The sequence below is a fragment of the Clinocottus analis genome, unplaced genomic scaffold, assembly GCF_023055335.1.
Source record: "Clinocottus analis isolate CAN_PGR_092001 unplaced genomic scaffold, fCliAna1.0.p SCAF_6, whole genome shotgun sequence".
Taxonomy (NCBI): Eukaryota; Metazoa; Chordata; class Actinopteri; order Perciformes; family Cottidae; genus Clinocottus; species Clinocottus analis.
The window spans coordinates 4,995,441-5,011,165 of record NW_027176218.1 but is presented as its reverse complement, the minus strand read 5'-3'; the positions used below and the strand labels follow the sequence as shown (position 1 = coordinate 5,011,165).

The window sequence follows — 15,725 nt, the reverse complement described above, 5'->3', positions numbered from 1 at the left end:
CCACACTTAATTATCATAAGTTGGGTTTGAGGTTCACACATGTATCTTTATGCAAATGTGAAACATTTGTCTTTGCCTTTTTCGCTGCTAACAATGTAATAATATGACATACATTTTTCTTCCATTGGGAGTCCAGATGGCATGTGTGAAGCCCCTGAAGACTTTGAAATGTGTTCTGACGTTGATTACGGGGGTTGCATCCTCTCTGAAATGTAATCTTTTAGCAAAAGAAATAGCAAACAAACGCGATAAAAGTGAAATAAGGAAATACATATGTTTCCACATCTGAACAGAACAAAGGCTTCTATCTGACTGTATCCTCTCATTCACCCACTCACCCAAAATCATATTGAACAGTTTTCCAGCCGAGAGTATAACTGATTAATAACACCAACAGCAACCATCTAATTACATTCTCCGGCTCAAAATAAGCAGCGTGTAGTCACTCGGTGCACAGAAGAGTCTCGCTTTCTGATCTGCAGTTCAAAAAGCGCTGCATTCGTTTGGTTTCTCTGGTCTGTCATCGTGACTTCTAACTCCCAAGAGTTCACAACAAGTTCCCGAGCCCTGGGCTTGTCTCTGTGTGCGTGTACGGTATGTGTGTGTGTCTCACTTGTGTGCTCTAATTTGCCTTGTCTTCTATGTGCTAGTTGGAAATAGATGAAAAAGAGAGGGAGAGTACGTGCGTACAGTATGCGCGCGTGCATGTGTTTACAGCTGTGGGTGGGTGAGGATACATAAGTGTGTGCGCGTGTGTCTTTATTAATGTGTCTGTGTGCGAGAGAGCGAGGCTGGCGGAGGCAGGTTTCTTGATGAAAAACGTTGCGTTTCCTTTGATGGCGGCATCGCTTCCGTATCAGATTCCACCAAACAGATGATAATCTAGCAAATGCATGTGGAGCAACACACACACACACACACACACACACACACTGTCCCTACTCATCAGCGGTAAGGTCTAGCTCTCCCTCCATGTGGCCAATGCTGTAACCATTAGACGCCAGAGGCAGAAAGCCAGCTCACACTTTGTGCCATTAGACTGTCGATGGTAGTATCAGTAGCCCGCTCCATGTTGATCCATGCGTCCCGAGCCCTCTGGGCGTACTGTTACACTTCTGCAGCAGCCGCACAAGTCCAAACTCTTTGCTTGTTTGGCGCTGATAAAACAGCCCATTAAATGTTTTTCACAAAATCTAAACGTCAATATCTTGGGGAGGTGCATTTATTTTCCTCCTCGGTGTGTGTACGTTGCTTTGAGCGCTGTTGCTGTGTTATTTTTTTTGGGGAGAGGGAGGGGGGTGGGGGGGTGGTGGTGTGTTTTTTCTTCTTCTTTTCATTGGCATCAGAAAAGCGTTTTCCCTCCTTGTGTGTAGTTACTGAAATGAGAGGCTGAAGAAATAATCCAATAAACGAACAAGCTGTTGAAATTCAGAAACAGGTTCACCCAGTAGCTGCTTTGAATATTAAGGCGCGATTTGTGCGCGTGTTGCGTGTGCGTGTGTGTGTGTGTGTGTGTGTGTGAGTGTGTGTGCATGTTAACACTTGGGGAAGAAAAATGACATTGATTCAGGCTCCTCAGAGGCTTTTGTAGTATTGACCCAGCTGAAACTGTCCCATCACACATGAATAGGGGAACGTAATACTTGGGGAAATCAGAAAGTTGGGTCCATTGTGCAAAATACAGCGTTTATGCTTATTGTTCATTTTAATCATGGATGGCTTCTTATGATTCTTTTCAATCAGTTCTTACAGATTGTATTTCAGGAGGAAGGTCACAAGACTTTTCCTGAGGGTGATGTTCATCAAGAGAAAACACAGAACAACCATAATATTGACATATTGGCGTTTAAATCTTTATGCGTGACCCCACCCTCTGCCAATTATCATTAGTTAGTGTCTGACCTCTGATCAGAGCAGCTTTTCCACCACCCTCCTCTTCGACCTGTGTTTACCCTCCAGTTGATCAGTGTGATGTGTGACTGTAATGAGAATGATGTTGATCACCTTCACAGACATCACATGGCTTCAACAAGAAATATTGACTGCTGCTGCTGCTGCTGCTGGCGACTCGATACCAGAAATGGATCCAAACCTGCACTGACTTGTGAACAATATATAAATCTTCAGAGTTAATCAGCAGAGGAGAAATACAGTAATACCCACTATGAGAAGAGAAGCTCTGTGTGTCTTTGTACAAAGCATATATCATTTCTATCTGATGTTATATAATGTGGAAACACTTTGTATCAAACAAGTTATTGTCATTTGAGAGCAGTAGAATAAATAGATCAATTTCAGACTATTTTGCCTGCAAACACACACACACACACACACACACACACAGATTTAGATGTAATATGTGTTCTAACTCCTCATTTAGAGCATCTCACAAGACGTTATCATGAGCTTAAACTCTCTCAGTTACATGTGTACAGCATGTGTTCACCTCCAAGGGGCATAGAACAATATTCAATTGTATATAACGTGACTCCAGTGCTATTCATAAAATCACAAAACAGTAGAATCAGAGTTGAGTAAGCGTCACGCCCTCGAGGCCAAAGCATTCGCGACTAAGTGCGCTCAACAACATCCACATGAAGCCATTTGTCCGACTGACCTCCCCGACTGAGGTGTTGGAGGAAGAGAGCAGATTCGATTGACAGCGGAGACGCTCGGGGAGTGGACGAAGGGTTAAACGTCGGTGTCGGACACTGGCTGTTGATTACAGAGCCGGAGGTGCGGCAGAGCCTCTGTCACTTAAGCTGAGCCGAGCAACGTAGAGGAAAAAGCTTTTATCACCAGATAAAAGGAGCATGTCAAGGTAACGGCCTTTTAATGCATCTACAGCGGCAGCAAGAAGTGCTAATGCAGCTGGGCACGCAACCTCTGGATGAGCAATACAAAGGCTCGCATTAGTCTTTTAATTACATGAACGTGATAAGAAATGTCTTTAGTCTGGTGTCAGACTGTTCTTCTTGGCTGGATCGACAATGGAAAATGCTTCTTAGGTCAATTGTGATCTTTGTGAAGAGGAATAAAATAACCAAATAGCCTAATATTCACTCTTTTTAAGCTCGGTTTAGTCTTCCCCTGAGGGGACGATCTGGCTGCTAAAAAGCTCCACTTTGTTCACCAGCTAGTCACTAAACTGATCTGTCGGCTGTTTGGTGGCGAGCGAGTGTTTTCACAGGAAACAGAAAACCATGTTACAGCGGCTCGAGTGAACATAAACAGTAAAGCTGTAGGTCGGAGCAAACAATGTGCTGAAATTTGACATGCAGCTCCGTAAAGTGTAGCTTTTGATTGAGATGTTTTTGCCATATTCACATTATGGTGTGAAGGATTTACTTAAATAACTTAAAAATGCACATAAAACCAAAATATTGTCGCTGTTTATGTAACATTCCTTTAAAGAAACAACCCTCCAAAAGCATCTGATAGACTACCACAGTATAAATGGAGATTAGGCATCTGAGACATTAGTATAGTCACAGGGCAAATCTCAGGGCTTCGTCATCCTCAAAACAGTGAATTGAAGTATTTTTCTCCTTCAACTGGTGATGGACGTCACCGTTAAACAGAAGACACAGAGATGCTGGCGTTGGTACGAGGGAGGAAAAAGCATTAATGTGGATAAAAGCTGTGTGTGTCTGTGGGAGATGCTGCTTCACACACTGTAGTGAAATGGCACACATCAGAAAATCCTCATTACAGGCATTGTAAACTCAACTGGTGTGCATGTGTGTGTGTGTGTGTGTGTGTGTGTGTGTGTGTGTGTGTGTGTGTGTGTGTGTGTGTGTGTGTGTGTGAACATTTCTCTATATTGCAGCAAACATATATGTGTTCATTATGCTGACAGAGATAATGTTATTTAAAGACTCACTATAATCCGTGAGTCATTATGGGCTCAAATGAATCCAAAAAAAAAAAAATGACAGACTATAATCCCTCGCTCCAATAATGACTAATAATTTAAATAGACACAGTAATCACGTCCACATATTATCAGCTGATACCAGCAGGTAACTCTGCTATTGTCCAGTTTGATAATAAAAAGAAAATGTCATTCCAGTCACATAAATCGACTTAATTGGACCTTTTTAGAGGATACTTCAGGGTATTTAGCACACATTTATAATATTAGAGCGCATAGTTGAACTCACTGGCATTCAGGGAGCCTTTCAGTACATAATAGGAAATTATTATTCAAAAGTGATGTGCCAGAATTATGCGAACTTGAGTTGAGTTCACTCTCCACGGGTCAAAATCAGGACAGCCTCATTAATGAGGTGGCGTCCCACCACGACGGCCAGTCAACCAACACTTCCAGTAATGATCGCTGGAGCGGCCTACAAACGGTTCCTCGCGTTTTAAGGTTTTTCTCACAGGCCATATAAACAGGCTGCCAAAACACCATTAGCGTTTGGACGTGGAGCGGTGCGGGGTATTATCCGCTCTCATCGGAGGTAATCTTTGGCAGTACAGTGGGGTCACCGCACTCGGTGACCCCTTGGACCCCCAAGGTGTGAGAGAGCTCTCCCGGTCTCAGCAGGACATCTGTCACAGCTATTTCTAGGCTATACGGTAAGCTGCGAGGGGTTTGGTCTGAGGTGTTAAACCTCTTAGGGCTGACTATTGTTCAGGAGGGTTATCTGAGGGGAGACTCGCACCCATACTCTGCGCAGTGAGCCACTTTTGGATCCGACACACTCGTAAATGTCACCGTGGATTACTATTTCTATTGATATGTTCAGGGAGTGTCGGTTGACATGAGCAGCCACCTTAAAGGAACAGGGTCATCAAATGACAAGCGTAGTGTGATAAGTTACATCTTGTAGGTACATATCGCTAGTCAATTTTTCCAGTCTTTACATATAAATGCCACTTATACAGTTGGGTCCATTTGTTCTTTGTTGGAAAGCTTGCCTGCAGCCTTTTCTCTGAGTATATTAAAAGAGATATTCCCTCTGTGCCATACATCTATGCACAGGTACGATGTGGCTTCTAATCCAAGAATGTTCTTCAGGAATTTCTTCCAATATGAAAAAAAGAAGGCAAAAACCCTTTTTGTATAAATTTCCGTCACAAAAAGTAGGATTTATTATACATACACTGTCGTGCTGGGTACACGTGTGACCATATCAAACACAAACAAATTAACACAGATTCCCTCACTGTTGTGTTTGAGCAACAGTTTTGTCATGCATTGTTGTCACAGATCAGGATTGTCTCTTTCTTCATTTTCTAAATTCCCAAAAGGCTATTTGTCCTGAAGCTATTGGAGCTATTTTGAATCCGGGGTCAGACGGAGAACGACGTGGGACGTTTCCAAGAGAGACCAACTGAGCCCAGAGTCGGGCGTGAAAGCAAATCCAAACAAACAATGCTGGCTTGTGTCTGGGAGATAATGTCCTGTCGGTCTGCATCACAGACACCAAATAGTCGTCAGAATGTGTCTCCCGGACCCCGGAGCCAAATCGAGTCCAGTTATTCTCCGTGAGTCACAATCCCGCAACTAAAGAAAACTGAATTTGAGTGCCAAAGCGCCGATGCGTTGACAGGCGAGGTCTCTGTGCAGCCGGCAGGCAGCTCCAACCTTGATGCAGCTGCAGTGGAACGATTCCTGGAAGGCTTTCCGTGGCCTTAAAACTGACTTAACCGCGACAGACACTGTGTTTCAGTGACATTTAGCAGTCGAACTCAACAGCAACCGATCCTCAAAGTCGCTCTAGGATTTGTTCAGGGACAGCGAGCTCTAATGAGTTATTGTTGATTCGTGTTCCTTTCAGCTAATCGATTTAGAGGACAGTAATTTCAGCGCTCGTCAAAAGAGACGGAAGCTAAGCGCTATGGCAGCTTTTGCTGTTCTTTAATAAAAGGTGTTATCCTTTGATGCAGCCTGGATTCATTCACGCTGCAGACCTTATCTGCATTATCTTAAATGGGGCTCCCAAAATGTTCCTCTCCCAACTGACTTTGAGACTTTGATTGTATAATGAATTCAACTGATTAGACTCCAGTAGATGTCTCATTAGGCGTCTTTCCCTCACTGCATGAATATATTTACTGCCAAGCAATACATAATATTCTCATTTGGTCAAGAATAGATGCTCTTCTCTCAGCTGCTGGATGGTGTTGATCTCTGGGGTGTTTCTGACGTGTTGTAATTACCCCTTTCACTCTCTATATGTGGTTAAAGCTCGAGGAATTGGTGTCAGGTTTATTTTCCCATCACCTCCATAGTTTTGATACCAGTTGCTCACGCGAGCTGAAAACAGGCTTGTGGAGCTGAAGCTCTGGGAGGTTTATCTCCAGATGAATGCTGATATTGCATTCTGCAGACATATCAACGAAAAGTCCCAAACAATGAGGTATTAAGGAATAAAATGAAGTTCATCAGAGTTATTATTCTGGTTTGATTCAGGCAAATAGATTTATTATTCAAAAAGAGGCCTTTTTGATGCAAATAGATAATGAAATGAGGGTGTGTGAGACAAAATGAAGCAGGAGGCCGGATGGTTTCCATCAATATGACAGCTCTCAGCAGGTAGAAACTCAGCCAGCCAGCGGCAGATGTAGCTTTGATTACAGCTCTTCTCTCGTCTTCAGCTTGCGTTAAGCTAACAAACCATTGTCAAGTGAAAAACAGAAACAGACCACCCATGCATGAAGGCGGCCGCATGCACAATAGCTGGGCCCAGTATGTTGCCTTCTTGTTCAAACTCTCCACAACAAGCTCCACGGCAACGCTGCTGGGCTCTTCTCCCTTTCAGATGGACTGTATTCATTTCCTGTACACTGCATTGTGGGCGTTAATTAACAGACGTCCCATTCCTCATCATGTCTCCCGTGACGTAAGCGTCTCCCAAGCAACATCAAGCCACCAGACCAAAACATGTTGCTGCCTCTGGGCTTTATTTAGACTATTTGATCTGGGATATTTATTCAGGTGGATGATTATATAAACCAAAGAAGAACTTCTGTTCATCCGTCATATTTATGTGTAGCTCTGCAGCTCTCAGCTCCCAGTGATACAGCGCAAATGAATGAGCAGTTATTACCCTGACGGTGCTTCATCAGTGTAATGGAAAGATACCCGGCTGTGTCGGTTTGGAGCAAATAAAAGCTTGAAGAAAAAGGAGGAAATGCGTAGTATATGTTCCCCCGAATTAATAAACATTGCTGTTGTTGTCTAAAATGTTTAGATTTGGACTATTTAGATCAATTAATTTACAATAAGATACATTTAAATCTAATATTAAATATGTCCTGTGACTCAGCCTTTCCTTTTCCCTAGTAAAAAAAAAAAAGGGAGTTTTTTAAAAAAGCTTTCAGAGCAATAAAACTAAATGTAAGTTCATGGGATTACATTTCCTTCTGACAGACTGTCTTTATTACGTACAATAAATTCAATTGAAATCACGCAGCCCAGCATCATATTAAATTATACAGAATATATGTTCTTTACAGCAAGGTATAAACTTAACAGTAAATAATATTCCACAGACATTTAGTGTAAGTTAAATTGCTTTTGACTCGCAGTCAACTTCTTTGGTGGATTCTTATCAGTTCCAGCTGTCGAAAAAGATTTCCCCGTCAAGAGTTTAGTCAGTTGTGGGAGGAAAAACATCTTGCAGGGTTCTGTTAGAGATTTAGTTTTCCCACAAGTGTGCATGGTTTATGTTTGAATATTTGTTATGAGGACTATAGACTGCTAATACAGGAAATACAAATCTTACGAAGTTTTGGTGTTTCAGCCCTCATGTTACGTTTTATCAAAATCATCCCAATGAGTTCAACGTAGCGACGCACACAGGTTTAAAATGTGTGAATCCTCCTGGATGTGAGCAGATATCGTGACTTTAACTATCTTAAGCGCATCATTACAGACATTTTCAGTACATTTCTACCTCTTCGAATCCCGCCTTTCTCTCTCCAGATGTGCTTCAGACCCAGCTGTGAGAGGTGTATAAAATGACCGGGAAAGGTCTTAATATTCATCATTATCCGACATTGTATTTTTGTGTCGATAAAAGCCGCTAGTGGCGTTTACTGTATATACCAGCCATCCACTTAACTGGCGCTCCTAACTCATTGACAATCGCACGCTGCACACAATTCCCCTCTCTGTGCCAGTGACGATCATTAGACCTTAGCTCTGAATCTCCCGACTTGGAGTCACATCCTAATGGAGCGCTGTGGGGCCTCTGAGTGAAGCTCTAATGTCATCAAATGTGAATGAAACCCAATTTATTATGATGACAGTCAAAGGGAGCATCAATTAGACGCAGGCCTCGTTGCTGCAGAATACTGATCGGTACTTGGATGCGAGCCCATCAGCAGACCCAGATATGAGTTGCAGTCACTTAGCTAAAGCAGGCTCATTACCCGTGTGAAGTGGGAGTCTCGTCTCTAAACTGAACTTCACTCCAGATGCTCACACGCTCGTGTGATTTAGGGTGATTGTGAACGCACTTCAACACTGATTAAGACCTGACGTACCCACACAGAGTGGATTTGCGTGCATCGAGGTAGACGCAAACCGTATAAAAGAGGCGGTGTGCATAGTTATCCACCTGCTATCACTCACAGGCACACAAAACAAAAAGGTCATGGAAAGACAAGCCTAAATGTTTCACCTGAAACTAAAGTTGAGCTGCAGAGGAAGAGAGAGAAAATTGTAACGTGGAGTTTGTGCCTTTACAAACTTGAAAGCCCATCAGATAAAAGACACAGCAGGCCCGAAATAAACAAGGAAAGGGTTTTTTTAGAAAGCATACTAAAGTGTCAAAGACTTTGAAGTTAATGTTGGAACTAAACAAAGTTCTGTTCATGCGATGAGATGAGGGCGCTGCACATCAGCGCGTGTAATCTCTAAATAGTCCAAAATCTTCCGCTGCACTTTCCCTCATCAAACCTCTGACAGATTTGGGTCTCCTGCTCTGCTGTGATGAAAAGTGTGCCGTTACCCCGCTGCAGTAATTGGTCACTTGTAATATTTCCTTCTTCTCTCGGGCAACAACACTGACGCTGATGTGGACAAATGAACGATTTCTTTGTGCTTTCGATTACTCCAGGAGTGTGTTAATCTTTCAGATACCCCCCTCCTCCCCCCGCCCCCTCATACAGTAGCAGCCTTTACATTCACTCTGGCAGCAGGGATACTGGGTTGTCATGGTCTTTATGTATATTTTAGTTTGATCCCAGACGTAAACAGCAAGCAGCTCCATCTGTGTTGCACGCCTGCTCAGCTGAGCACTGTGTTCTACTTTCAGTCCCAGGGAGCTCTGCACTGGGCACTACGTTGTGTATTTACAGTACTTGTTCTGCTTCACTACCATCAGGCTCATTACACAAACCCCCTTCGCGTTCGCTTCCTCTTTGCAAACAAGCCCTGCGCCGTGCAGAAGTAGACCTTGCCCTTTTACAGCGCGCCCCGCACAAAGAGCGATGTGACAGTGATGAGGCTCCGTGCGACTGCAGGAATAGCGCCCGCAACGCCATTGTCAGAGACAACGGCAGGAGAAGAGGAATAGGAGTCGGTTTGCAGGGGGGACTTGATAGGATGGGAATCCCTCGTTGTCATCTGACAGTACACCGGAGCTTTCACTCGCAGTATAAAGAGAGGAAAGAAACATACAAAAATGCCACTCTAACAAGCCTCCTGGGACCCTTAGCTGCCTGGCTTTCTGCACACCGAACAGCTTGTCTGATCAAAATGTTTTTAAAGGACTCCAGCAGAAACAGCCTGCTGCGCTCCACGTATACGCATCGTGTCCATACGGTCCACAGCAACGGCTTTTGTGCATCGGTTTTGGTCACGTGCCACTATCAGCCCGTGCTGTTTGGATTACGTAAGAAACATGGCAACAAGTAGGAGCTGGAACAGGTAGAGCGACAGTAAATAACACGGCAACTGACAGGGGACGGGATTCTCCAAAGTCTTTCAGCATCTTTAGTTTCCTCCAATACATCTGTTTATCCACGGAGGCTCGATTTAACAGGCAGGTTTTTTTTTCAGTAATGCTTGTCTTCACAACATATTTATAACCATAGCCCTATATATGTATATAGGTCTGTGTGTCAGTATGTGCAATGCCCAAGCGGATACGTTGGCACGTTTGATCATGTGACGATTCCTAAATCTCTTGAAGGCCATTTGTTAAACGGTGTTGCGCTCAACAATCTACAGTAATTATTCAGTCTCTACAGTGAGGTCAGTCTCTAATTTGGAAGTCAGCCTCGCCCAACGTTTTCTGAACCTGTCAAGCGGTCAGCCCAGCCTGTTTTCTGCATGGATCAGCCGTGTGTGCAAAGGTGTGAAAATTGTCAAGTGCTTCTTCCTTCTCTACATTCTTCACAGCCTACATGAAGCTCACTGATCAAGTCTATATTGGCAGCTATAAAGGCTGTGGTTTAAAAAAAAAAGAAGAGATGTTACCATCCCATGTTTTCCTGTCCTGTCTCTGTAACAAACAAATACAAATATATACAAATATATGTTGTGAGTTGTACATGCGCCGTACCGATCGGGCAGGATATAAAGATAGCAAGTAACACATATTGTTGTCCTTGTGCAGCAAAAATGAGCTGATAAGTTGATCAGTGACTGATCTAAAAAAGAAAATTCCCACACCCCATAACAGATGCAGTGAATGTGGCCACCTGTGTGCGACCTGTTGACACTATGTAGCTCGTAGCTGATCTATTTTATCATCTCATGTGACTTTACATTTCTGACCTGGTTATTGAAGAGTGAAATTTTTTTTAAAAAAAGCCTTAAAAGGAAATATTCCACCAAGAGTTTCGCCAAAACAGCTTGCAAAACGATGCAATGACGCAACATTGAACTGGATGTGATCCGCCATTAAATTCTTTCTCATCACAAGAAAAAGTAGAACATTGATGCTGTTTTACACTTGTTGTTGTTGTTGCTTCTCATATGTGCTTTCTATTCAGCTGTCAGCTGCTGTCAGCCTCTCAATTATTCAGGGATTTTTTTTTTGTTACACTTTTCATGTAGTTTCTACAGAGAATAACTTTTTTTTTCTTGCACAAGCTTGCCGCTTAATCCCTCGGGGGTCTTGGAGTCAAAGGCAGATTTTGGTACATTACTTGATTTTATGCTTTGACTAGCGAATACCATATTTCACAAAGCGTTTTTACACATTACTTGGTATAAAACGTGTGTAGATTGCTGGCTTTGATGACTTTGAATTCAGCAACCCTGAAATTGAGACCATCCATTATCACCCGGCTCATGCTGGGTGCCTCTGTCACACGTGGCTGCTACTGATAAGCGCTTCAAAGTCACATTACCTTTGTTAAACCACTGCTAAATGCAAATAGTTCAATGACAGAGTTTGTAATAAATTACCATAAACATCACCTTTAGCTTATTCATGGGCCGTTTATCTGCCATTACCTGCGGTACTAATAAAGGAATACATTTGCCAAAGAACAGGAGGAATAAGCATGGCTAAGCACAATGTGCTGCCACCCCATTAATCTCCTTTAGCATCAGTGGACGGATGACACAAGTTTGAGTGCTAACTTTACAGTGACAGAAGAAGAGTTCACGAACCTTCACGACGCACCTTTTTTTTAAAGAAAACTGCTCCGTCAGCAGTTCTGCAATCAAAACTCTGTAAACTGTGCTGAAGGAGCAAGTTCCCTCGAACTCATTAAATATTTGATCAAAACAACACTTAGTTTAAGAACACCAGCATTTAGTGCACTTGTAGCGTTTTAACTTTCCCTGCAAAGCGTAGTTATGTAATCAGATATCTGCTGGATGGTGTTTTTTTATTATTTATCTGGGCTCTTAATTGGAGAAACTGATGAATTAAAACAATTTCGGTTAAACATTTGCGAGATAAATATATGTATTAGCTCAGTCTTTACTCATTTAGGTTGCTGATATAATGCATCAGTAAGCACTATGTGTTCTTGCAGGGAAATTGCGCCAAAAAGCAGAATATGTGCATAATTAGTATTTGACTCGTTTGTTATGTTTAATTGTATGGTCTTGTATTTCATTCATTTATTATTGGAAACTTAATTAGGCAGATTACATTTTTTTTGCATGTTTTTCTCACCTGCTGTGGAGAAGCACTTTCCCTCTAATGAATGCTAAATTGCATACTCATAAATTCCAAACTTATCGAATAATCAAAGTATTTCAGCTCAAAGGCTTATAATTCGATACTTTACTATAATACATAAGAGAAGATATAAGATGGGCCGCGCCCTTCTGACATAACAGCTTCATGTGCAAACATTTCTCCTGTCATAAACAGAAAAACTATCACAATAGGAATTTCGCCCCCCGAGTGCCAATTACAATTTTAATTGATGCCCAAGCCATCTGATTATATAAACCTGAAGACATATTTGGGAAGGCATCATGGGAGCTCACTGCCAGACAAGCTGTCCACACAGTAGGGTGGGAACTTCCTTAAATACCAATCAAATCTCTTAATCTTTCCGCTCTCTGCTTGTCTTGTTCCCATCAGGAGTCCTGACGCCCAGCAGCAGCCATGTGAGAGGATCTGTCAACAAGCAGAGGATGCCCACGCCCAGCTAAAGCAGAGACACCCCCTTCCCTCCATCCCTCCATCCCTCCATCCCTCTCACTCCCTCCCGTCTTTCCACATGAGGACGAGAAGATGACTATCACCAGCCGGCAGTCCTTCAATGTCCTGACGGTCATCTTCCTCTTGCTGTCCACTGCAGGTCTGCAAAGTTTAGTGTGTGCTTATCAGTGAGTCTGCCTGTCTGGACTTTGAAAAGTATTTTTCTTGTGAGCCTCCAGACTCCCCTATAGGAGTTTCAGGGTGTCCTCATATTATATAGGCGTGCTCAAAGTGGTTTCTATAAACTGTGGATGCTCAGAAATGTCGGTCTCAGTCCGCATTAGTGCCGTGAACTAAATACAGGAAGCAACCCCAAAAGACGTAGTTTTTATGACTCGTAGGAGATGGATGTTGACGTCTGATGGCCACAAGTTAAGTCAAAGACGCTCAACATCAAGGGACTAAAACACATTTCTTGCCAAAGTGCACTTGGCAGGAAAAGCTCTGAACCTCAGGGTGCTCTCTAAATGAGGACATGCGGCGCAACACTGTAAAAAAAAACACATTATAACCTCAACAGATACAAAGAGAAGAGTCCAGCCAACACGTATCTCTGAGACAAATACATTATGAGCAAGGAAAAGATGCCAACTCAAGTTTTAAAATGCCAAAATAGAGGATGGATGCAGAAATCCGCTGCCACAGTAACAGGAGCAGGTTGGAATAAATGGAAAACCCATAACAATCAGCAGAGTGACTTTTTACTGCAACTCTTTAAACCCATTGCAATGAACAGTGTACATTTAAAACTAGAATCAACTGCTGTAATAAAGGGACTTTACAGCTCACCTTTAACTTAAGTTTTTATAAAGAATAAATATATTGTTAATCATTTATTTTGATTATTCCTAAAGTACCTACTTTAATCGGTAATGGTACATATAGCCAAGTCTTATTGATAGTAGAGCTATCTGCCCTTTTTTTTGATAAAGAAATAGTTTAAAATGATCATTAAAATGCCCTAAAGTCACATAATCAAATTTGTTTTGTTCAACCAACGGTCAAAGTCAAATGCGATTTAAAAAAAATAGCAGGAAGTTACCCCTGAAAAGCTACAGTACCAGCGAATATTTGACATTTTTGCCTGATAAATGATCAATTCAGTGCCAAAATTGTTTCGTTCTATTGGTAAGATGTTGGCATGTATTGTGTTGTTTCAGAAGAAGGATGACAAACTGTGTGGGAGTAGCCATGAATAAATAAATATGATGTTCGAGCTCCGACTGATGCTGAGATGTTGCTCGTGGTGAGAGAATGGAGGGGTGGGTGGGGGGGCGGCGGCATGGCAGTTTTCAGACCGCAGATTGTAAACATGCTGCGACGCTAAAGCCAAGCTGTTAACTGTATCCTAAATTTTCAAGAGGTGTTAATGAAATTAGGCAGGTGGGTGTGTTTACAACCGTATGGTTTCCAGAACCAGCTGTTGTTCATTTGAGAAGCCGGAGACTTCCCCCTCGTGCTCTTCTCTTTCCAAACCTTTAAGTCGTTAAAGGACTTTATGGTCCACTTCCAATGTCGAGGGCGCCTTGTTTCCTCACTGCAAGTTCATGCACTTACAAACTGCTGCCCCCTTTCATTACATGCACGGTGTTGTGGGATATCACGAGTTGATTCCCGAACCACGGTTCAGTCAATGCAAAGGTCAAATGAAGAATGTTTTATATATAAACCACCCTTCTCTTCTAATCCGGCGGCGCTCCACTGCACACTCCTGTTCTGCTGCGGGTTGTCAGAGGGAAGATGGCCGGCCACACCGAGCTCATTATAACCTGAAAGAGCCGTCTCCTTTCAAATGCTGATCCATCGCTGCCTGAGATTACTGAAAGACTTCTATCGCCCCGCATCATGAGTGGACATTGAACTAAATCACAGCGACAACACTTTTACTGCCAGATTTTGTAGGCCGCACTGATGAAAGGAAACATACGAGATGAAGACAAATCAGTTACAATAGAGCTAATCTGGATGAACTTCACATGAAATGGCCTAATTTAATTCACGCTTAGAAGAAGGAGAATGATGAAGCAAAAGAAATTAAAGGGGCTAATTTATTACAAAATCGCCAAACGATGTGCTAAATCGAGCCAGACTGGTATATCAGCATGGCTGTTTTGCTACCCAAGAATTGCATCAGCGAACAGCATATGTCGTGGTAAAGCAATGCCAAAGATATATTCACGGTTATTTAAGAACACCTTTACTCAGTCTTGCCCATCACAGAGAGCCAACTAGTTTATTTTTCAACTTTAAAACATCGCCTTCAGTACAGATATTGGTCATAATTCTTGGCTGCAAATATTCAGGAGTTGGAAATTTCTCTTTTAGTTTGGTCTTATTTATATTTCTGGTTTCAGACAACTCTGGTGTTGTTTTAAAAGGTGCTGTTTGAGAAGTTTCTATGGTTATATTACATTATTCTGTGATGTGTGGCATGTTTTGTTTGATCTATCTTGTTCTTATGTTGTTTCTCTGCAACTCACCATTATTGTTGCTATTATAAAAGGAGGATTTTCTTTATTACATAATTGGAAAATAAAATGAAATAACAAACAAAAATTTTAGGCAGTTTCAATATAACGACTATTTACTTTACACAGTCTGTCCCCAGGCAAACTAAAGCATTCATTATTACCAGTAATAGAAAGTGAAGATGCTAAAACAAATGTGATACTGAGGAGTTATGAAGGCATTGAGGCATCATAAAGTGTCAGTAATCATATCTGGTCCACTTCTCTGACAAATTGGTGATTTATTATTATCAGACAGAGTCTCAGCTGCCGCTGAAGTATACGGCCAGATTCTACAATGAAAACAATATTGCTTTGTTTCCTTTTTGTGGCAGCAAAGAGGCGCAGATGTATTGTCTCCTAAAGCAGTATGGACTGTCACGCACACGAGCCGATAGATGACGGACAGACACGAGCCGGAGTACGATCAGAATCACGTTTCTTTGCATTGCTAAATAATAAACTCAGTCATCTCGTCAGCTCGTATCACTCCAACTGCCAAAAGGAAGTAGGACTGACATAACAAAATGATGTAACTGGTCTGAGGAGCATGTTTGGTGTTTCCATCCAGAAGCACTCACAC

At 42.3% G+C, this 15,725-nt stretch overlaps 1 protein-coding gene across 2 annotated transcripts in view; it reads left to right on the top strand.

The window, feature by feature from the left end:
- Positions 1–15,725, top strand: part of shisal1b (shisa like 1b) — a 33,712-nt gene that overhangs the window by 5,730 nt on the left and 12,257 nt on the right. For both annotated transcript variants that reach the window (XM_068602221.1, XM_068602220.1), the window contains exon 2: positions 12,516–12,735. In XM_068602221.1, the coding sequence (XP_068458322.1) occupies positions 12,669–12,735 (67 nt within the window). In that variant the 5' untranslated portion in view covers positions 12,516–12,668. The remainder of the gene's footprint in view (positions 1–12,515; positions 12,736–15,725) is intronic.